This window comes from Mycteria americana, unplaced genomic scaffold (genome assembly GCF_035582795.1).
Source record: "Mycteria americana isolate JAX WOST 10 ecotype Jacksonville Zoo and Gardens unplaced genomic scaffold, USCA_MyAme_1.0 Scaffold_43, whole genome shotgun sequence".
Classification (NCBI taxonomy): domain Eukaryota; kingdom Metazoa; phylum Chordata; class Aves; order Ciconiiformes; family Ciconiidae; genus Mycteria; species Mycteria americana.
In genome coordinates this window covers 32,340-53,357 of record NW_027445630.1, presented here as the reverse complement: position 1 = coordinate 53,357, position 21,018 = coordinate 32,340, and the positions used below count along the sequence as shown (strand labels likewise).

The window sequence follows — 21,018 nt, the reverse complement described above, 5'->3', positions numbered from 1 at the left end:
ACCCAGGGTCTCTCCGCAGACATTGCACCTGGAGCCTCTCCCCACCTTCACCCCCCTCCCCAAAATAAACACCCCCCCCCAAAAGAATAAACCCCCCCCTGTGGCCCACCGCTCGTTTGCTCTGCTGCCGGGGGGGGAGTGGGGGGGTTGGGGGGGGGGGGGATTTGGGGGGGGACACACATGGACTTGGTGGGGTTTGGGGCTGGGGGGGGGGAGTTTGGGGCTCGGGGGGGGGGGGGGGGGACGGACCCACAGCTGGGGGGGGGGTCGGGGCTGCGGGGGGGGGGTCGGGGTTGGGGCCAGGGTCAGGAATTGGGGGGGGGGGGGGCGGGCCCGAGCGTTTAGGGGCCGGGTGGGACTTTAGGACCTAGGGATCCCGGCTCCCGTCTAGCCCCGCCCACTGGCACCGCCCACGCGCCTTTGCCACGCCCCTTTCGCTCACCCGGCTCCGCCCTTCTGGTGCTGGCTTCCCTCCCTTCCCTCGCCGCGCAGGCGCGTAGGACCCGGAAGCGGCTCGCCTGGGCGCCGCCATATTGTGTCCGTTCCCTTCCGTACGGCCCGGTGGCGGCGGCGGCGGGGCCCGGCCCGGCGGCTCCAGCCATGTCCGAGACCTACGGTGGGTCGGGGTGGGGGGAGAGCCCGCGGGCGGGGGGGCTCCGGCCGGCCTGGCGGGGGGGGTCGGGGCTGGGGGGGCCTCGTAGGGAGCGGGGGGCCCAGTGGGCCCTATGTGGGATGGGGGGGGGGGGGGGCGTGTCGGTGGGGCCCTATAGGGGATCTAGGGGCCTATAGAGAGGGGCTGTGGGGTCCTGTGTGGGATGGAGGCCCTATAGGGAGCGTGGGGGGGCCCTATAGGGAGCGTGGGGGGCCCCTGTGCAGGATGGGGGCCCTATAGGGAGCGTGGGGGGCTCCTGTGTGGGATGGGGGCCATATAGGGAGGGGGGGGGGCCCTATAGGGAGTGTGGGGGGCCCCTGTGTGGGATGGGGGCCCTATAGGGAGTGTGGGGGGCCCCTGTGCGGGGGGGGGGGCCTATAGGGAGTGTGGGGGGCCCCTGTGCGGGAGGGGTGCCCCTGTGCGGGATGGGGGCCCTATAGGGAGCGTGGGGGGCTCCTCTGTGGGGTGGGGGTCCTATAGGGAGCGTGGGGAGGCCCTCTGTGGGGTGGGGGCCCTATAGGGAGCGTGGGGGGCCATGTGTGGGATGAGGGCCCTATAGGGAGCGGGGGGGGCCCCTGTGCGGGGTGGGGGCCCTATGGGGGGGGGGGGGGGGGCTGTGTGGGATGGGGGCCCTATAGGGAGCGTGGGGGGCCCCTGTGCGGGGTGGGAGCCCTATAGGGAGTGTGGGGGGCTCCTGTGTGGGATGGGGGCCATATAGGGAGTGGGGGGGGGGGGGCCCTGTGTGGGATGGGGGCCCTATGGGGGGGGGGGGGGGCTGTGTGGGATGGGGGCCCTATAGGGAGCGTGAGGGGCCCCTGTGCAGGATGGGGGCCCTATAGGGAGCGTGGGGGTCCCCCTGTGTGGGATGAGGGCCCTATAGGGAGTGTGGGGGGCCCCTGTGCGGGGTGGGAGCCCTATAGGGAGCGTGGGGGGCCCCTGTGTGGGATGGGGGCCCTATAGGGAGCGTGGGGAGCTCCTGTGCGGGGTGGGAGCCCTATAGGGAGCGTGGGGGGCCCCTGTGTGGGTTGGGGGCCCTATAGGGAGCGTGGGGGGCCATGTGTGGGATAAGGGCCCTATAGGGAGTGTGGGGGGCCCCTGTGCGGGGTGGGGGCCCTATAGGGAGTGTGGGGGGCCCCTGTGCGGGGTGGGGGCCCTATAGGGAGTGTGGGGGGCCCCTGTGTGGGGTGGGGGCCCTATAGGGAGTGTGGGGGGCCCCTGTGCGGGGTGGGGGCCCTATAGGGAGCGTGGGGGGCCCCTGTGCGGGATGAGGGCCCTATGGGGGGGGGGGGGGGCGGCCCTGTGTGGGTTGGGGGGTCTATAGGGAGTGGGAGGGGTGCCCCTGTGCGGGGTGGGGGCTCTATAGGGAGCGTGGGGGGCTCCTGTGTGGGATGGGGGCCCTATAGGGAGCGTGGGGGGCCCTACAGGGAGTGTGGGGGGCCCTGTGTGGGATGGGGGCCATAAAGGGAGTGGGGGGGGGGGCCCCTGTGTGGGATGGGGGCCCTATGGGGGGGGGGGGGGCCTGTGTGGGTTGGGAGCCCTATAGGGAGCGTGGGGGGCCCCTGTGTGGGGTGGGGGCCCTATAGGGAGTGTGGGGGGCCCCTGTGTGGGGTGGGGGCCCTATAGGGAGCGGGAGGGGTGCTCCTGTGCAGGATGGGGGCCCTATAGGGAGCGTGGGGGGCCCCTGTGCGGGGTGGGGGCCCTATAGGGAGCGTGGGGGGCCCCTGTGCGGGGTGGGGGCCCTATAGGGAGCGTGGGGGGCCCCTGTGCGGGGTGGGGGCCCTATAGGGAGCGTGGGGGGCCCCTGTGCGGGGTGGGGGCCCTATAGGGAGCGTGGGGTGCCCCTGTGCAGGGTGGGGGCTCTATAGGGAGCGTGGGGGGCTCCTGTGTGGGATGGGGGCCCTACAGGGAGTGTGGGGGGCCCTGTGTGGGATGGGGGCCATATAGGGAGTGGGGGGGGGGGCCCTGTGTGGGATGGGGGCCCTATAGGGGGGGGGGGGCCTGTGTGGGTTGGGGGCCCTATAGGGAGCGTGGGGGGCCCCTGTGTGGGGTGGGGGCCCTATAGGGAGTGTGGGGGGCCCCTGTGTGGGGTGGGGGCCCTATAGGGAGCGGGAGGGGTGCTCCTGTGCAGGATGGGGGCCCTATAGGGAGCGTGGGGGGCCCCTGTGTGGGATGAGGGCCCTATAGGGAGCGTGGGGGGCCCCTGTGTGGGGTGGGAGCCCTATAGGGAGCGTGGGGGGCCCCTGTGTGGGTTGGGGGCCCTATAGGGAGCGTGGGGGGCCCCTCTGTGGGATGGGGGCCCTATAGGGAGCGTGGGGGGCCATGTGTGGGATAAGGGCCCTATAGGGAGCGTGGGGGGCTCCTGTGTGGGATGGGGGCCCTATAGGGAGCGTGGGGGGCCCCTGTGCGGGGTGGGGGCCCTATAGGGAGTGTGGGGGGCCCCTGTGTGGGGTGGGGGCCCTATAGGGAGCGTGGGGGGCCCCTGTGCGGGATGAGGGCCCTATGGGGGGGGGGGGGGGGGCGGCCCTGTGTGGGTTGGGGGGTCTATAGGGAGTGGGAGGGGTGCCCCTGTGTGGGGTGGGGGCTCTATAGGGAGCGTGGGGGGCTCCTGTGTGGGATGGGGGCCCTATAGGGAGCGTGGGGGGGGGCCCTGTGTGGGATGGGGGCCCTACAGGGAGCGTGGGGGGCCCTGTGTGGGATGGGGGCCCTATAGGGAGTGTGGGGGTCCCTATAGGGAGCGTGGGGGGCTCCTGTGTGGGATGGGGGGGTGCCTATGGGGTCCCTAATGAGGTTTTGCGGGGCCCTATGTAGGATGGGCGCCATATAGGGAGTGTGCTGGGCCCCTGTGTGGGATGGGGGGGGGTGTCTAAGGGCTCTATAGGTGCTCTAGGGGTCCTATAGGGGGTCTGTGGATGCCTGTGTGGAATGGGGGGGGTCTAGGGGCCCTATAGGGGTCTGTGGACCCCTGTGTGGAATGGGGGGGGGTGTCTAGGGGCCCTATAGGTGGTCTAGGGACCCTATAGGGGTCTGTGGACCCCTGTTTGGGATGGGGGGGGTCTAGGGGCCCTATAGGGCTCTGTGGTCCCCTGTGTTGGATGGGGGGGGTGTCTAAAGGCCCTATAGGTGGTCTAGGGGCCCTATAGGGGGTCTGTGGATGCCTGTGTGAGATGGGGGGGGGTCTAGGGGCCCTATAGGGAGTCTGTGGACCCCTGTGTGGAATGGGGAGGGTCTAGGGGCCCTATAGGGGTCTGTGGACCCCTGTATGGGATGGGGAGGGTCTAGGGGTCCTATAGGGGTCTGCGGACCCCTGTGTGGGGAATGGGGAGGGTCTAGGGGCCCTATAGGGGTCTGTGGACCCCTGTGTGGGATGGGGGCCCTATAGGGGACAGGGGGCTGTGTGGGGGTGTCCTATAGAAGGTACGCGAGCTCTCTTAGGGCATCTGTGGGGCGCAACTGGGAGCATATAGGGCTCCATACGCGGCCCTGCGCGGGGGATTGGGCCCTATAGGAAGTATCCAGGGCTCTGTGTAGGGGCACGGAGCGGCCACTTGAGGCCCCTATAGGACTGGGCACTTATGGGGCGAGCAGCGAAAAACACTTCTCGGGGTGGGTTTTGGGTGGTTTTTGGGTGCTTTTGGGTGTTTTTTGGGTGCTTTTGGGTGTTTTTTGGGTGCTTTTGGGTGTTTTTTTGGGTGCTTTTGGGTGTTTTTTGGGTGGTTTTGGTGTTTTTTGGGTGCTTTTGGGTGGTTTTTGGGTGCTTTTGGGTGGTTTTTGGCTGGTTTTTTGCCTTTGAAGCAGGAGGGAGGCGTGAAATCGCTTCCCCAAGGTCGCTCCCCGTCGGGCGGCTCGGCTTCTCAGGGCCGTTCCCCCGTCCCGCCGCTGCTCGACGCGCCTCGAGCCTTAAAACCCCTTTTTTTCTTCTTCTTCTTCTTATTATTTTGCATTTATTTAATCTTCCTCTTCAGATTTTCTCTTCAAGTTCCTCGTCATAGGCAGCGCCGGCACGGGGAAGTCCTGCCTCCTCCATCAGTTCATCGAAAACAAATGTAAGTCGGTTTATTTGGGGTTTTATTGCCGCTGCGCCGGGTCGCTCCCGACCGGATCCGTCTCTCGGGCTGCCGGAAAACGCTGCCGAAATATTTCTCCATGGGACTTTTTGCCAACAGAAAAAAAAAAAACCCAAAAAAAAAACCTAAAAAAAAAGCGGTGTTTTTTTTTCCTGGCGCCTCAACCTTTCCTTGCCAGCTCCGGCGCTGGCAAAGATCTTTTACGCTTCGCTGGATAAACCCGGTTTTGCCGCAAAACGCTGAAATTTTGGCTCTCTTTTCTAAAACCGTGGATTTTCTTTTGCGAGGGGGCGGAGGAAGGCTTTGAGCCCGCTTAATCGGAAGCGAAACGCCAGGCACCTCTCCTCCTCGACGCTCCGCGGGTTTAATTTCACGTACGCTGGCACGGCCCTCGCTTCCTCTCCGCAGCCGCTTTGCAAAATCTCGCAACGAGCTTCTTTTGCCGGGGAATAATCCGGGCGGCAAAGTCGTGCCGGAGCACGGCGGGGTTCGCCCGAGGAGCTGCGATCCCGGGCGCGGTGCGGAGAAGCTCTTTATTTTTTCGTAGCCGGCCGGTAGCGCATCGGGCACCTCTCGTTTCCGCAGTCAAACAGGATTCGAACCACACGATCGGGGTGGAATTCGGCTCCAAAGTCGTCAACGTCGGCGGAAAAACGGTGAAGCTGCAGATCTGGGACACGGCCGGGCAGGAGAGATTCAGGTAAAGGAAAAGCTCGCGGTGCCGGCACCGCGCACAAACGCTCGTTTTTAGCGTCCTCCGCTTGGTTTCTTTTTTTTTTTTTTTTTTTTTATATTTAAAATCCTTTTCCGGAATTAAATCGACCGCTTTGGGAAGCGCGGCCGCTTCGCTCAAAGCGCGCGGCGCCCGAAACGCCGAGGGTGTCTAAGATCACGGAATCCTTCGGGTCGGAAAAGATCTTTTAAGATCGAGTCCGACCGCGAAGCCGCCGCGAAGCCCCGCGCCCGAGCGCCGCGGCCAGGCGTCCTTTAGATCCCCCCGGGGACGGCGACTCCGCCGCGTCCCCGGGCAGCCCGTCCCGGTGCTCGACGCCGCTTTGGGGGAAGGAATCCCGCCCCGCGTCCAGCCTAAACCTCCCCCGGCCGCTCCTCGCGGCGAGGAGGAGGAGGAGGAGGAGGACCCTTCGCCGCCTCCGTCGCCGCTCTCTGGCCGCGCTCCGGCACCTCGGGGGCCGGAAAGACCCAAAACCGGGGGCTCGGGGCCCAAAACCGCCCGCGGCGTCTTCGAGGGGACGATCCCCGCCCCGGTCCCGCCGGCCGCGCTCTCCCCGCTACGAGCCAGGCTGCCGCCGGCCGCGCCGCCGGCTCGTCTTCAGCCGGACCCTTTTCCGGCCGCGGCGTCGCCGGGGGTCGTCGCCACTCCAACGCGGGACCCCTCGCGGGATCGCCTCGGCCCCTCGATCCGGCCGTCGGGATCCCTCCGGAGAGCCTTGCCCCCCCTCGAGCGGATCGCCGCTCCCGCCCGACTCGGCGTCCGAGCCGAGCCCAGGGCGCTCTCGAGCCCTTCCTCCCCATTTTTGATAACGCTATCAAACGGAATATCTTTATCCGCGTAGCCGGAGGGGCGGAGCTCGCCCGGCAAGCGTTAAATAACGATATCACCTCCCCGCTTGAGAAAAAAGTCCAAAAAACGCTGGTTTAGGGTCGGTTCTGTCCCTGCCCGAGCCGGCTGCGGAGCTTCTGCCTTCCTGGCAGCGCGAGCCCACCGAGGGAGCCCCGGTTTCCTCAAACCCCGGGGTTTGGGGTGTGCGGGGCGGGGGGGGGGGGGGTTCCCCCCGCGTGTTGCCTCCTCATCCTCCTCCTCTTCCTCCTCAGATCGGTGACTAGAAGCTACTACCGGGGCGCGGCCGGGGCTCTGCTCGTCTACGATATCACCAGGTGGGTGGCGGCGGCGGGGGCGGAAGCCCGACCTCCTCGACGGCGGCGTGGGGAGGGGTGGGGGGGGGAAATTGGGGCTCAGCACCCCCCACCCGCCGCCCCCTCTGCTCCCCATCCAGCCGGGAGACGTACAACGCGCTGACCAACTGGCTGACGGACGCCCGCACCCTCGCCAGCCCCAACATCGTCATCATCCTCTGCGGGAATAAGAAGGATTTAGACGCCGACCGGGAGGTGACGTTCCTGGAGGCTTCGCGCTTCGCCCAGGAGAACGGTGAGGGACGCGGGGAGAAAAGTTTGGGACGTCCGGGGTTAACGACGGTCGGAGTAACGAGGATTTTCCGCTTCCAGAGCTCATGTTCCTGGAGACCAGCGCCCTGACGGGAGAAAACGTGGAAGAAGCTTTCTTAAAATGCGCCAGGACCATATTAAACAAAATCGAATCGGGTACGGCAGCTCGGATTTGGCTTTTCCGGGGGGGGGAAGGGAGGTTTTAATCCCAGGGGTGGAGATTTTGGATCCCCAGCCGAGGTTTTAATCCCAGGGGTGGAGGTTTTGGATCCCCAGGCGAGGTTTTAATCCCAGGGGTGGAGGTTTTGGATCGTGGCAGAGGTTTTAATCCCAGGGGTGGAGGTTTTGGATCCCCAGCCGAGGTTTTAATCCCAGGGGTGGAGGTTTTGGACCCCAGCCGAGGTTTTAATCCCAGGGGTGGAGGTTTTGGATCCGGGTGGAGGTTTTAATCCCAGGGGTGGAGGTTTTGGATCCCCAGGCAAGGTTTTAATCCCAGGGGTGGGGGTTTTAGATCCTGGCGGAGGTTTTAATCCCAGGGGTGGAGGTTTGGATCCCGGCGGAGGTTTTAATCCCAGGGGTGGAGGTTTTGGATCCCGGCCGAGGTTTTAATCCCAGGGGTGGAGGTTTTGGATCCCCAGGCGAGGTTTTAATCCCGGGGGTGGAGGTTTTGGATCCTGGAGAAGGTTTTAATCCCAGGGGGGGAGGTTTTGGATCCCCAGCCGAGGTTTTAATCCCAGGCGTGGAGATTTTGGATCCTGGCAGAGGTTTTAATCCCAGGGATGGAGGTTTTGGATCCCCAGCCGAGGTTTTAATCCCAGGGTGGAGGTTTTGGATCCCGCAGAGGTTTTAATCCCAGGGGTGGAGGTTTTGGATCCCCAGGCGAGGTTTTAATCCCAGGGGTGGAGGTTTTGGATCCCCAGGCGAGGTTTTTAATCCCAGGGGTGGAGGTTTTGGATCCCCAGGCGAGGTTTTAATCCAGGGGTGGAGGTTTTGGATCCCGGCAGAGGTTTTAATCCCAGGCGTGGAGGTTTTGGATCCCGGCGGAGGTTTTAATCCTAGGGATGGGGGTTTTGGATCCCAGGCGAGGTTTTAATCCCAGGGATGGGGGTTTTGGATCCCCAGGCGAGGTTTAATCCAGGGGTGGAGGTTTTGGATCCTGGCGGAGGTTTAATCCCAGGGGTGGAGATTTTGGATCCCCAGGCGAGGTTTTAATCCCAGGGGTGGAGGTTTTTGATCCTGGCGGAGGTTTTAATCCCAGGGGTGGAGGTTTTGGATCCCGGCAGAGGTTTTAATCCCAGGGATGGGGGTTTTGGATCCCCAGCCGAGGTTTTAATCCCAGGAGTGGAGGTTTTGGATCCCCAGCTGAGGTTTTAATCCCAGGGGTGGAGGTTTTGGATCCCGGCGGAGGTTTTAATCCCAGGGATGGAGGTTTTGGATCCCCTGCCGAGGTTCTAATCCCAGGGGTGGAGTTTTTGGATCCTGGAGGAGGTTTTAATCCCAGGGGTGGAGGTTTTGGATCCTGGCGGAGGTTTTAATCCCAGGGATGGAGGTTTTGGATCCCCAGCTGAGGTTTTAATCCCGGGGGTGGAGGTTTTGGATCCTGGTGGAGGTTTTAATCCCAGGGGTGGAGGTTTTGGATCCTGGCGGAGGTTTTAATCCCAGGGATGGAGGTTTTGGATCCCCAGCCGAGGTTTTAATCCCGGGGGTGGAGGTTTTGGATCCTGGTGGAGGTTTTAATCCCAGGGTGGAGGTTTTGGATCCCCAGGCGAGGTTTTAATCCCAGGGGTGGAGGTTTTGGACCCCAGCCGAGGTTTTAATCCCAGGGATGGGGCTTTGGATCCCCAGCTGAGGTTTTAATCCCAGGGATGGGGGCTTTGGATCCCCAGCGGAGGTTTTAATCCAGGGGTGGAGGTTTTGGATCCCAGCCGAGGTTTTAATCCCAGGGGTGGAGGTTTTGGATCCCGGCAGAGGTTTTAATCCCAGGGGTGGAGGTTTTGGATCCCCGGCAGAGGTTTTAATCCCAGGAGTGGAGGTTTTGGATCCCGGCGGAGGTTTTAATCCCAGGGGTGGAGGTTTTGGATCCCTGGTGGAGGTTTCAATCCCAGGGGTGGAGGTTTTGGATCCCCGTCAGAGGTTTTAATCCCAGGGGTGGAGGTTTTGGATCCCCAGCCGAGGTTTCAGTCCAGGGGTGGAGGTTTTGGATCCCGGCAGAGGTTTTAATCCCAGGGGGGGAGGTTTTGGATCCCCAGCCAAGGTTCTAATCCAGGGGTGGAGGTTTTGGATCCTGGAGGAGGTTTTAATCCCGGGGTGGAGGTTTTTGGATCCTGGAGGAGGTTTTAATCCCGGGGTGGAGGTTTTGGATCCCCAGCCGAGGTTTTAATCCCAGGGATGGGGGTTTTTGGATCCCGGCAGGGATTTTGGATCCCGGCCGAGGTTTCACCCCTTCCCCTCGCCCCCTCCCCGGGTTTTTCCATCCCCGCAGGTGAACTCGACCCGGAGAGGATGGGCTCAGGGATCCAGTACGGAGACGCCTCCCTTCGCCAGCTGCGGCAGCCCCGGGGGGCCCAGGCGCAGAGCCGGCAGCAGTGCAGTTGCTAAACCCCCCCCCCCGTGCCCCAGGTGAGACCCCCACACCGGGGGGGGGCCCGCCCGGCCTCCCCCCTCGCACGCCGGCCGGGGGAGAAGGGATCCGACGCCTCCCGCCGCGTCGCTACAAACCTCTTTTTCCCTCTTTTTTTTTTTCTTTTTTGTTTCCTTTCTTCCCCCGTCGCCACCACAGGACCACGTGCCTCGCTCGCCGAGCCCCCCCCCCGCTTCCCCAGGAGCCCCCCCCCCCCCCAGCCCCCTTCTCCTCCGTACCATCCTCTTCCTCCTCATCCGAGAAGCCCCGGGACTCTCGAGTTTACCTCTGTGGCAAACGCCTTTGATTGTATTTGACCCAGGTGGCTTCTGTCAAACTCCGCTCGTGTCTGTGTGTCCCCCCCCCCGCTGTGTCCCCCGGCCGTGGGGGGGGCTGCGTTGTGTCCATCGGTGTCATCGTCATCGTCACCCCCCCCCCTCCCCGCCCCGAGCAGGTTGGGTTCTGTTCAGTTTGTTTAAAACAACAAAAAAAACATAAAAAACCCCCTCCTTCGAGATGCTACCGGCAGCATTTCGGGGGGGGGGGGGGGGGGTGTGCCTGAATGAAGGGGGGTCCCCACCTCGCCGGGGCGGGGGGGGACGGTCCCCGGAGGTGGCTTGTCCCCAAGCGCTGTGGGGACGGGGACGGGGGGGGGGACGACCCTGCCCAGCCCCCCTGGTTTTGCCTTTTTTTTTTTTTTTGTGCGTGCGTGGGCGCCGTTTTGCGTTTTTACTCCCCCCCCCACGAGAGAAAAAGTTTTTTTGGTGTTTTTTTTTGCGGGGGGGGGGACACAAGATGTCATTAGACCCTCCGCTGTCACTTTGGGGGGGGGGGGACAGGGACTTCGCTTGCCCGTGCTGGCAGCTGCTCGCCTGGCCCCTGGCCCCCCCCCCACCTCCTTTCCTGGGGTGGGGGGGGCCTGCTTGGGGTGGGGGGGTGTCCCCAGGTACGCAGGGGGGGTCGGACCCCCCGTTTCGGGGACTTCAGCTCCGTCCGCCTCCCCGTCCCCCACCCCGGGGTGGGGGGGGTTGTGTTTCTGCTTCCGTTCGTGTTATTTATTGCACTTGCCGGGATGGGGGGGGGGGGGGGGGGGGGGGGGGTCCTGGGGGGGCCGGGGCCACGTCCCAGTTTATTTTTTTTTTTTTTTTTTTCCTCTGAAAAAGAAAAAAAACCCCCAAAAAAAGCAAATTTCCCTCCCCTCCAGGCTGTGAAAATGTGATTCTCGTACATAAAGTATTAATGTTTTCCAGCGCGCGGCTCCGCTGCTTATTTTGGAGGGGGGGGGGGGGGGCACACCGTGATGGGGTACGCCTACCCCAAATCCCCCCCCCCCCCAAGTGTTGTTGGGGTGCAGGGGGGTGGGTTTGCCCCCCCCCCCTTCCCCGAGCTGCAGCCCCTCGGCTTTTCGTGCCGTGATATCGGGGGGTGCCCCCCCCGCCCCCCCCCGGGGCATCCCCTGTCACCCTTGGGGTCCCGGGTGTGCTCCCAAGCTGGGGGGACACCCAGTTTTGGGGGCCTGCTTGCCAGGCTACCCCCCCCCCACCCCCCCGACTGGGGGGGGGGGGGGGGGGGGGGCACGGGTTGATCATTAACCGTCGGCAAACAGCCGCGGGGGGAACGGCACCGGGGATGCCGTCCGTCTGTCCGTCCCGGGGCGTTTTGGGGTGCGGAGCCTCCCCGCTGGGGTCCACAGCCCTACCAGCTCCTTTGGGGTTGCTCAGTTTTGGGGGGGGGGCTCCTGTATCGCGAAGGGGGGGCTCCTATATCGCGAAGGGGGGCTCCTATATCGCGAAGGGGGGCTCCTATATCGCGAAGGGGGGGCCCTATATAGCGAAGGGGGGGGGGCCCTATACGTCGAGGCGAGGAGGATGGAGGCGAGCGGGGGTGCTGAGCATCGCCCTGGCGCTGGGTGCCGGGGCGCTGCTGCTTTTTTGGGGGCGACGGCGGCGGCGGGGGGGGGACAAGCTGCCCCCCGGCCCGACCCCCCTACCCTTCCTGGGGAACGTGCTGCAAGTGGAGGTGACCCAACTCATCGCCTCCCTCCGTAAGGTGAGTTCTGGGGGGGTGGGTGGGGGGGTCCCAGGGCTGGGCCCACCCCCCAGCACCCCTCGCACCCCCCAGCACCCCAATTTTGCCCTTCTCCCCCCAGCTCAGCGCGACGTACGGCCCCATCTTCACTTTCCACCTGGGTTCCCGACCCTGCGTCGTCCTCTCGGGCTACCGGCTGCTGAAGGAAGCTCTGGTCGACCACGCCGAGGAATTCAGCGGCCGCGGCGACTTCCCGGCGGTCCAGCAGTGGAGCCGCGGCAACGGTGAGACCCTGCGGCGCGGCCGCGGCGGGCTTTTGGGGAGCTGTCCCCCAACGCACGCTTTTGGGGTGTCGTCGGGCCCCCCCCCCCCCCCCTTCCCACCATCCAGGTATCGTCTACGGGACCGGGGAGCGCTGGCGGCAGCTGCGCCGCTTCGCCATCGTCACCTTGAAGAGTTTCGGCATGGGCAAGCGCGGCGCGGAGGAGCGGGTGGCCGAGGAAGCCCAGCATCTGCTCCGGCACCTCCGTCAGACCCGCGGTACGACCCCGTGCGCGGCCCCCCTGCGGCTTTCCCCCCAAAACCACCACCGCCCCCTTAACGCTGTGGCCCCCCCCCTCCGCCACGGACGCGTTTTTAGGGCGACCCTTCGATCCCACCTTCCTGCTGAGCTGCGCCGGCTCCAACGTCATCTGCCGGCTGGTTTTCGGGGAACGCTTCGATTACGGGGACGAGCGGTTCCTCGCCCTCATGGGGCTCATCAACGCCAACTGGAAGCTGATGAGCTCGACCTGGGGGCAGGTGGGAATTTTGGGGGGTCCACGGCGCCTTCTGTGTATGTATCGCCACCCCCGTTTCACCCGCTCTTCCTCCCGCAGCTGCTCTTCATCTTCCCCAACGTCATGCGGTTCGTACCGGGGCCGCATCGGCAGATCCACGCCAACTACCTGCGGCTGGCCGAATTCGTGGCGGAACGGGTGCGGAGGAACCGGCAGACGTTGGACCCCCAAAACCCCCGGGATTTCATCGACTGCTTCCTCCTGAAGATGCAGCAGGTACCCGCCTCGTCCCTCGGGTGCCGAAACTTCCCCCCGGGGTGCCGAAACCGGCGCCGGCGTGCAACCGGAGGGCTTCCTCGGCAGGAGAAGGGGAACCCCGACACCCATTTCACCGAGGACACGCTCTCCAAGACCACCGTCAACCTTTTTTTCGCCGGGACGGAAACCGTCAGCTCTACCCTCAAATACGGTCTCCGTATCCTGCTCCGGCACCCCGAGGTGGAAGGTATCGGCGACGGCGTGGCGAGGAAAGGGCCGGCGCGGTGCCCACCCCCGCCACCCCAAAACCTTTCCCTCCCCAGCCCGGCTCCAGGAGGAGATCGACCGGGTGATCGGTCGTCACCGCAGCCCCCGCATGGAAGACCGCGGCCGCATGCCCTACGCCGACGCCGTCGTCCACGAGATCCAGCGTTTCGCCGACATCGTGCCCATGGGGGTACCCCACGCCACCACGCGCGACGTCCGCCTGGGGGGGTACACCATCCCCAAGGTACCGCGTCTGGGTGCCCCCACCCCCAGCTTCACACACCCCACACCCCCCCCCCCCCGCCGTGACCCTCCTCTTCCTCGGCGCCCAGGGCATGAACGTCATCCCCCTGCTCTGCACCTCCCAGTCTGACCCCGGCCGCTTCGCCAACCCCCAAGCCTTCGACCCCGGGCATTTTTTGGACGAGAACGGGCGTTTTAAGCGCAACGACGCCTTCATGGCCTTCTCCGCAGGTGAGGAGGGGGGACACACACGACGGATGCGAGGCCGTGGACCCCCCCCACCCCTGTGACCACCCCCTCCCCCCCGCCCCCTCGCAGGGAAACGCGTGTGCCTGGGCGAAGGCTTGGCCGTGACGGAGCTCTTCATCTTCCTCACCGCCATCCTCCAGCACTTCCGACTGAAGGCGGAGGAAGACCCGGCCGCCATCGACATCACCCCCGAATCCAGCGGCTTGGGGAACATCCCCCGCCCCTACCTCCTCTCCCTCCTCCCCCGCTGAGCCCCCCCCCCCCCCCCAGTAAAACCACTTCGCTCTCCCCCCACGCTTTCCACGGCTTCGTGGGGACCCCCGCTCCCCCTCGGGGTTACCGGCCTCGTCCCCCGTGGGGGGGGGGGGGGGGCTGCGACGGGGCTGCGGGTCACGCAGGGACGCTGGTGTTTATTTGGGGACAAGCGGGGGGGGGGACGCAGTAAAGGGAGGGGGGGGGTTCTGTGCCGGGGTGCGACGCGGCATCGCGGGCCGGGGGGGGGGCTCAGAGGGGGAGAAGCAGATCTCGAAGGGTCGGGGGATGTTCATGATGCCGCTGACGTCGGGGCGCAGGTCGAGGCGGGGGCGGCCGGGGGGGTGGCGTAGCTGGAAACGCTGGAGGATGGCGGTGAGGAAGAGGAAGAGCTGCGCCCGCGCCAGGCTTTCCCCCACGCACATCCGCTTCCCTGCGGGGAGAAAAGAGGGGTCACCTCGGGGTGGGGGGTCCCCCCCATCAGGGGGTCCCCACTTTGGGCTGTCGCCCACCTGCGGAGAAGGGCACGAAGGCTTCGCTCTTCTTGAACCCCCCCTTTTCATCCAGAAAGTGGCGGGGGTCGAAGGCTTCGGGGTTTTTGAAGTGCCGGGGGTCACGCAGGGCCGAGCTCAGCACGGGGTAGATGGTGCACCCCTGCGTGGGGAGATGGGGGGGGGGTTAGGGGGTGCCCCCCCCCCCCCCCCCAAAAAAAAAACCAACCCCCAACTGCAGCGGGGGAGGGGGCGTAATCGATAATTAACCGCGCCATCGAAAATGGGGCTGCGCGCCCCCCGCTCGACGATTAATCGGCGATTAATCGATAAGCGCCTCGCGCAATTAGCGGGCGAGGGCCCGGCGTTACTGGCCAATGATTAAAGCGGGGGGGGGCCCCGTCGCTGCGATCGCTAACGGCTGATTAATCGATACGTAATTAAGGCGATAACGAAGACCGGCACGCGGTCGTTAAGGATTTCCGCGCTGCGGAAGGGCCGGCGCGATGTGAATGGCCGGCGCCGTGAATGGCCGACGCCATGAATGGCCACCGCCATGAATGGCCGACGCCATGAATGGGCGACGCCATGAATGGCCGACGCCATGAATGGCCGGCGCGACGGGGGCTACCGCTGATTAACGGGGAGCGATTAACGAGGGTTTAACCTCCTAACGAGCGGCACCTTGGGGATGGTGAAGCCCCCCAGCTGCGTGTCCCGCTTCACCGTTCCCCGGATGAAGCCGAGGGGGACGAGGTCGAGGTAGCGCTGCGCCTCGTGGATGAAGGCCTCGGTGTAGGGCATGGCTCCCCGGTCCCCCAGGGCGGGGGGCCGCTCCGTCCCCATCACCCGCTCGATCTCCCCCCGCACCTTCGCTGCGGAGAGAGAAAGGGGGGGTGTCGGGGCGGGGGGGGGGGGGGGGGGTGTCCCCCCCACCCGCCCCGGCGCCCCGTCCCACCGGCCGCCTCGGGGTGCTCCAGCAGCAGCATCAGGCAGTAGCGGAGGGTGACGCTGGTGCTCTCCGTCCCCCGCCACGAACATGTCGAAGAGCGTGGCCTGCAGGTTCTCCCGCCGGAAAGCCGGCCCGGGGTTCCCCTTCTCCTGCGGTGGGGGGGCGGGGGGGCATGAAGTGGGGGGGGTTCAGGCGCCCCCCCCCCCCCCCCCCCCCAAAATGATGCTTGGGGTTCTGTGCCCTGTGTCCCTCCCCAAGATGACGCTCAGGGTCCCGGCCCCTTGTGCCCTGTGTCCCCCCCCAAAACGATGCTCGGGGTCTTGTCCCCTTGTGCCCTGTGTCCCCCCAAAATGAAGCTTGGGGTCCTGTCCCCTGTCCCCCCCAAAATGATGCTTGGGGTCCTGTGCCCTGTGTCCCTCCCCAAGATGACACTCGGGGTCCCGGCCCCTTGTGCCCTGTGTCCCCCCCCAAAACGATGCTCGGGTCTTGTCCCCTTGTGCCCTGTGTCCCCCCAAAATGAAGCTCGGGGTCCCGTCACCTTGTGCCCTCTGTCCCCCCAAAATGATGCTTGGGGTCCCGTCCCCTCGTGCCCTCTGTCCCCCCCAAAATGAAGCTCGGGGTCCCGTACCCTTGCACCTCATGTCCCCCCAAAATGAAGCTCGGGGTCCCGGTGCCTTGTGCCCCATGTCCCCCCCAAAATGAAGCTTGGGGTCCTTTGCCCTGTGTCCCTCCCCAAGATGACGCTCGGGGTCCCGGCCCCTTGTGCCCTGTGTCCCCCCAAAATGAAGCTTGGGGTCCTGTCCCCTGTCCCCCCCAAAATGATGCTTGGGGTCCTGTCCCCCCAAAATGAAGCTCGGGGTCCCGTACCCTTGCACCTCATGTCCCCCCAAAATGAAGCTCGGGGTCCCGGCGCCTTGTGCCCTGTGTCCCCCCCAAAATGAAGCTTGGGGTCCTGTCTCCTGTCCCCCCCAAATGATGCTTGGGGTCCTGTGCCCTGTGTCCCTCCCCAAGATGACGCTCAGGGTCCTGGCCCCTTGTGCCCCATGTCCCCCCCAAAATGAAGCTCGGGGTCCTGTCCCCTTGTGCCCCATGTCCCCCCCAAAATGAAGCTCGGGGTCCTGTCCCCTTGTGCCCCATGTCCCCCCCAAAATGAAGCTCGGGGTCCTGTCCCCTTGTGCCCCATGTCCCCCCCAAAATGAAGCTCGGGGTCCCGTCACCTTGTGCACCATGTCCCCCCCCAAAATGATGTTCAGGGTCCCGTCCCCTTGCACCTCGTGTCCCCCCAAAATGAAGCTCGGGGTCCCGGCGCCTTGTGCCCTGTGTCCCCCCCAAAATGAATCTTGGGGTCCCATCCCTTTGTGTTCCGTGTCCCCCCAAAATGATGCTTGCGGTCCCGTCACCTTGTGCCCTGTGTCCCCCCAAAATGATTCTTGGGGTCCCGTCCCCTCGTGCCCTCTGTCCCCCCCAAAATGATGCTTGGGGTCCCGTCCCCTTGCACCTCGTGTCCCCCCAAAATGAAGCTCGGGGTCCCGGTGCCTTGTGCCCCATGTCCCCCCAAAATGAATCTTGGGGTCCCATCCCTTTGTGTTCCGTGTCCCCCCAAAATGATGCTTAGGGTCCTGTCCCCCCAAAATGAAGCTCGGGGTCCCGTCCCCTTGTGCCCTCTGGCCCCCCCAAAATGAAGCTTGGGGTCCTGTCCCCCCAAAATGAAGCTTGGGGTCCTGTCCCCTCGCGCCCCGTGTCCCCCCAAGCTGAAGCTCGGGGTCCTGGCCCCTGTCCCCCCCCAAGCTGAAGCTCGGGGTCCCGTCCCCTCGCGCCGCCCCCCCCCCCCCCCACCTGCTGCATCCTACAGAGGAAAGCGTCCAGGAAATCCCGGGGTGCCCCCAAATCCAGGGTGGCCTCGTGCTCCGCCACCTTCTTAGCCAAGAAATTCTGGAGGAAGGAATTGTTCCGGAACAAAGTTTGGTGGGGGCCGGGCAGGCGATCCATCAGACCGGGCAGGATGTTGTAGAGCTGCCGGGAGAGAGCCGGGCGGCGACGGTGACGACCGGGTGGCGACGGTGACGACGAGGTGGCACGGCGCTGGCGGAGGTGCCCCCCTTCTTTCCCCGCGCCCCGAACCCCTCACCTGCCCGGCGATGGAGCTCTCCAGGCGGAAATTTTCGGCGAGGCGCCGGAGGACGAGGCGGTACTCCTCGTCGCCGTAGCCGAAGCGCTCGCCGAAGAGGATGCGGCAGATGGCGTTGCCCACGGCCGCGCTCAGCAGCGTGGCGGGGTTGAAGGGCTGCCCTGCAGTTTTGGGGGGACGGCGATGACGGCGGGGCCGGATCCCCCTCAGCCCCGCCGCCGTCCCGCCGCCCACCTTGGGTGCGTGCCAGCTCCCGCAGCAGCGTCCTCGTCTCCTCCTGGATCTGCTCCTCCACGCTCCTCCTGCCCATGCCGAAATCCCGCAGCGTGGTGAGGGTGAAGCGCCGGGTCTGCGTCCACGTCTCCCCGTTGCTCATGAAGAGACCGAGATTTTGGTTGGTTTTCTCCGCCAACGGGAACCGACCCCGGTCGGTGAATTCGTCCCCGCGGTTCACCAGCACCTCTCGTACCACCTCGTAGCCGAAGACCACCACCACCCGCTCCGAGCCGAACCGCAGGGCGAAGACGGGGCCGTACTTCTCGCTCAGCTGCGGAACCGAACGACGACCCCCGGCCCCGGCGTGGGTCGCGGCACCCCGCCGGGGGCTCTCGCCGTCGGCGCCCCGGGGTGCTCGCCATCGGGGGTCCCGGCCCCCCCGCTCACCTTGCGGAAGGTCTTGCAGGTGTCGGCGGCCCGGAGCTGCAGCAGGTTGCCGATGATGGGCAGCGCCAGCGGCCCCGGCGGGTAATTTCGGTTCCGCCGTTCCTTTTTCCACCGGGCCGCGAGAGCCGTGGCCGCCAGGACGAGGAGGAGGATGATGGTGACGGCGCCCGCCGGCTCCATGGCTGCTGGCGCCCGGCTCGGCGGCGAGGAGCGAAGTCTGCCGGCACCGGGGAAGCCGGGGCCACCGGACGGTCGGTGACCTGGGGGAGGTTTTTGGGCGGGCGCCCCGCTCGCGGCACGTGGCAGGGACGGGCTGTTCCTGGAGCCGGGGGGGGGCAAAGGGGACCCTGCCCTCCCTGCGCCCCGCTGGGTGCCAGCAGCCCCCGGCACCCTGAGCACCCGCAGCTGGCCCTTCGCCTGCTGCAACCCCGTCCCCTCCTCGTTGCAAACCCCCTCCCCTCGTTGCAACCCCCGTCCCCTCATTGCAAACCTCATCCCGTTGTTCCAAACCCCGTCCCCTCGTTGCAACGCTCGTCCCCCGTTGCAAACCCCGTCCCCTCGTTGCAACCCCCGTCCCCCGTTGCAAACCCCGTCCCCTCCTTGTTGCAGCCCCCATCCCCTCGTTGCAACCCCGTCCCCTCGTTGCAAACCTCATCCCCTCGTTGCAACCCCCCTGTCCCCATTGCAACCCTCGTCTCCTCGTTGCAACCCTCGTCCCCTCATTGCAAACCCCATCCCCTCGTTGCAACCCCCGTCCCCTTGCTGCAGCCCCCGTCCCCTCGTTGCAAACCCCTGTCCCCTCAATGCAAACCTCATCCCCTTGTTGCAACCCTGTCCCCTCATTGCAACCCCCATCCCATTGTTGCAACCCTCGTCCCCTCGTTGCAACCCCGTCCCCTCCTTGTTGCAGCCCCCGTCCCCCCTTGCAAACCGCGTCCCCTCGTTGCAACCCCCGTCCCCTCGTTGCAACCCCCGTCCCCTCGCTGCAACCCCCATCCCCTTGTTGCAAACCCCGTCCCCTCGTTGCAACCCCCATCCCCTCATTGCAAACCCCGTCCCCTCCTTGCAACCCCATCCCCTCGTTGCAACCCTCGTCCCCTCATTGCAACCCCCCCATCCCCTCGTTGCAAACCCCGTCCCCTTGTTGCAGCCCCTGTCCCCTTGTTGCAACCCTGTCCCCCCTTGCAACCCCCATCCCGTTGTTGCAACCCTCGTCCCCTCCTTGCAACCCTCGTCCCCTCGTTGCAACCCCCCTGTCCCCCATTGCAAACCCCGTCCCCTCATTGCAAACCCCGTCTGCTCGTTGCAATCTCATCCCCTCGTTGCAACCCCCGTCCCCTTGTTGCAACCCCCGTCCCCCATTGCAACCCTCATCCCCTCGTTGCAAACCCCGTCCCCTCGTTGCAACCCCCATCCCCTCGTTGCAACCTCGTCCCCTCGTTGCAACCCCCCTGTCCCCCATTGCAAACCCCGTCCCCTCGTTGCAACCCCCGTCCCCTCGTTGCAACCCCCCCATCCCCTCGTTGCAAACCCCGTCTGCTCGTTGCAACCTCATCCCCTCGTTACAACCCCCCCGTCCCCCATTGCAACCCCCGTCCCCTCGTTGCAAACCCCATCCCCTCGTTGCAACCCTCGTCCCCTCATTGCAACCCCCCCATCCCCTCGTTGCAAACCCCGTCCCCTTGTTGCAGCCCCTGTCCCCTTGTTGCAACCCTGTCCCCTCATTGCAACCCCCATCCCGTTGTTGCAACCCTCATCCCCTCCTTGCAACCCTCGTCCCCTCGTTGCAAACCCCATCCCCTCGTTTCAACCCCCCTGTCCCCCATTGCAAACCCCGTCCCCTCGTTGCAACCCCCATCCCCTCGTTGCAACCCCCATCCCCTTGTTGCAAACCCCATCCCCTCGTTGCAACCCCCCTGTCCCCCATTGCAAACCCCGTCCCATCGTTGCAACCCTCGTCCCCTCATTGCAACCCCCGTCCCCTCGTTGCAACCCCCCTGTCCCCCATTGCAAACCCTCGTCCCCTCATTGCAACCCCCCCATCCCCTCGTTGCAAACCCCGTCTGCTCGTTGCAACCTCATCCCCTCGTTGCAACCCCCCTGTCCCCTCGCTGCAACCCCCGTCCCCTCGCTGCAACCCCCGTCCCCTCGCTGCAAACCTCGTCCCCTCGCTGCAACCCGCGTCCCTTCGCTGCCAGCCCCGTGGCCGGGCACGCGGCGACCTTGGCAGCCGCCGGCAAGGTGCCAGCCATTTCTCCTGGCTCCAGCTACGGGGTTTTGCCCGACCAGAGCACCCAGCGTCCCGCGGCCTTTGGACCCGCCTGCCTCGGCCGCTGGCCAGGGCGACCGTGAGCCTTCGGTCCCAGAGGGGGGGCGAGCGGCCCGGAGCCCAGGAGGAGGAGGAGGAGGAGGAGGAGGAGGACGAAGGCCTGGCAGCCCGTGAGCCGTTGGCAACCCCTCGGCACAGCCTAAATGCTGGATCCGGCCCTTTGGCTCTTGGGCTCGGCTGGGGCCTTTGCACAGCTCTGCACGGCTCTGCACGCTCTCCGCGCGCTTGGCTGGGGGCTCTGCACGCTCAGCTCGGGGCTCTGCACGGCTCTGCACAGCTCTGCACGCTCTCCGCACGCTTGGCTCAGGGCTCTGCACACTCAGCTCGGGGCTCTGCACGGCTCTGCACAGCTCTGCACGGCTCTGCACGCTCTCTGCGCGCTTGGCTCAGGGCTCCGCACCCACTGCACGCTCAACTCGGGGCTCTGCACGGCTCTGCACAGCTCTGCACGCTCTCTGCGCGCTTGGCTCAGGGCTCTGCACCCTCTGCACGCTCAGCTCAGGGCTCTGCACGGCTCTGCATGCTCTCCGCGCGCTTGGCTGGGGGCTCTGCACCCTCTGCACGCTCAGCTCGGGGCTCTGCACGGCTCTGCACGGTTCTGCACGCTCTCCGCACGCTTGGCTGGGGGCTCTGCACGCTCAGCTCGGGGCTCTGCACGGCTCTGCACAGCTCTGCACAGCTCTGCACGCTCTCTGCGCGCTTGGCTCAGGGCTCTGCACCCTCTGCACGCTCAGCTCGGGGCTCTGCACGGCTCTGCACGGCTCTGCACGGCTCTGCACAGCTCTGCACAGCTCTGCACGCTCTCTGCGCGCTTGGCTCAGGGCTCCGCACCCACTGCACGCTCAGCTCGGGGCTC

General features: G+C 65.6%; 3 protein-coding genes across 3 annotated transcripts; 2 read left to right on the top strand and 1 right to left on the bottom strand.

The window, feature by feature from the left end:
* Window positions 1–459: 459 nt before the first annotated feature.
* Window positions 460–9,883, top strand: RAB4B (RAB4B, member RAS oncogene family). Its single transcript, XM_075490092.1, has 7 exons — window positions 460–616; window positions 4,615–4,695; window positions 5,302–5,416; window positions 6,550–6,612; window positions 6,732–6,886; window positions 6,964–7,059; window positions 9,386–9,883. The coding sequence occupies exons 1-7, from the start codon at window positions 601–603 to the stop codon at window positions 9,499–9,501; spliced, it is 642 nt and encodes a 213-aa protein (XP_075346207.1). The 5' UTR covers window positions 460–600; the 3' UTR covers window positions 9,502–9,883.
* A 1,269-nt stretch (window positions 9,884–11,152) lies between these two features.
* On the top strand, window positions 11,153–13,598 carry LOC142403714 (cytochrome P450 2F3-like). Its single transcript, XM_075489932.1, has 9 exons — window positions 11,153–11,572; window positions 11,673–11,835; window positions 11,942–12,091; window positions 12,192–12,352; window positions 12,430–12,606; window positions 12,694–12,835; window positions 12,912–13,099; window positions 13,188–13,329; window positions 13,417–13,598. Exons 1-9 carry the CDS (start codon window positions 11,153–11,155, stop codon window positions 13,596–13,598), a joined length of 1,725 nt encoding a protein of 574 aa, XP_075346047.1.
* Window positions 13,599–13,757: 159 nt separating this feature from the next.
* Window positions 13,758–18,013, bottom strand: LOC142403713 (cytochrome P450 2C20-like). The gene is given in 9 exon segments (XM_075489931.1): window positions 13,758–14,032; window positions 14,112–14,253; window positions 14,775–14,965; window positions 15,049–15,118; window positions 15,120–15,191; window positions 16,879–17,055; window positions 17,171–17,331; window positions 17,405–17,717; window positions 17,834–18,013. Coding segments are annotated over 9 exon segments (1,581 nt in total).
* Between the last annotated feature and the right edge of the window lie 3,005 nt (window positions 18,014–21,018).

Coding starts and splice junctions, on each gene's coding strand:
- RAB4B (XM_075490092.1), top strand. Junction 4,696..5,301: donor TCAGTTCATCGAAAACAAAT/GTAAGTCGGTTT, acceptor TCGTTTCCGCAG/TCAAACAGGATTCGAACCAC. Junction 6,613..6,731: donor CTCGTCTACGATATCACCAG/GTGGGTGGCGGC, acceptor CTCCCCATCCAG/CCGGGAGACGTACAACGCGC.
- LOC142403714 (XM_075489932.1), top strand. CDS start 11,153: ATGCCGTCCGTCTGTCCGTCCCGGGGCGTTTTGGGGTGCGGAGCCTCC. Junction 12,092..12,191: donor GCACCTCCGTCAGACCCGCG/GTACGACCCCGT, acceptor ACGCGTTTTTAG/GGCGACCCTTCGATCCCACC. Junction 12,607..12,693: donor TCCTCCTGAAGATGCAGCAG/GTACCCGCCTCG, acceptor CTTCCTCGGCAG/GAGAAGGGGAACCCCGACAC.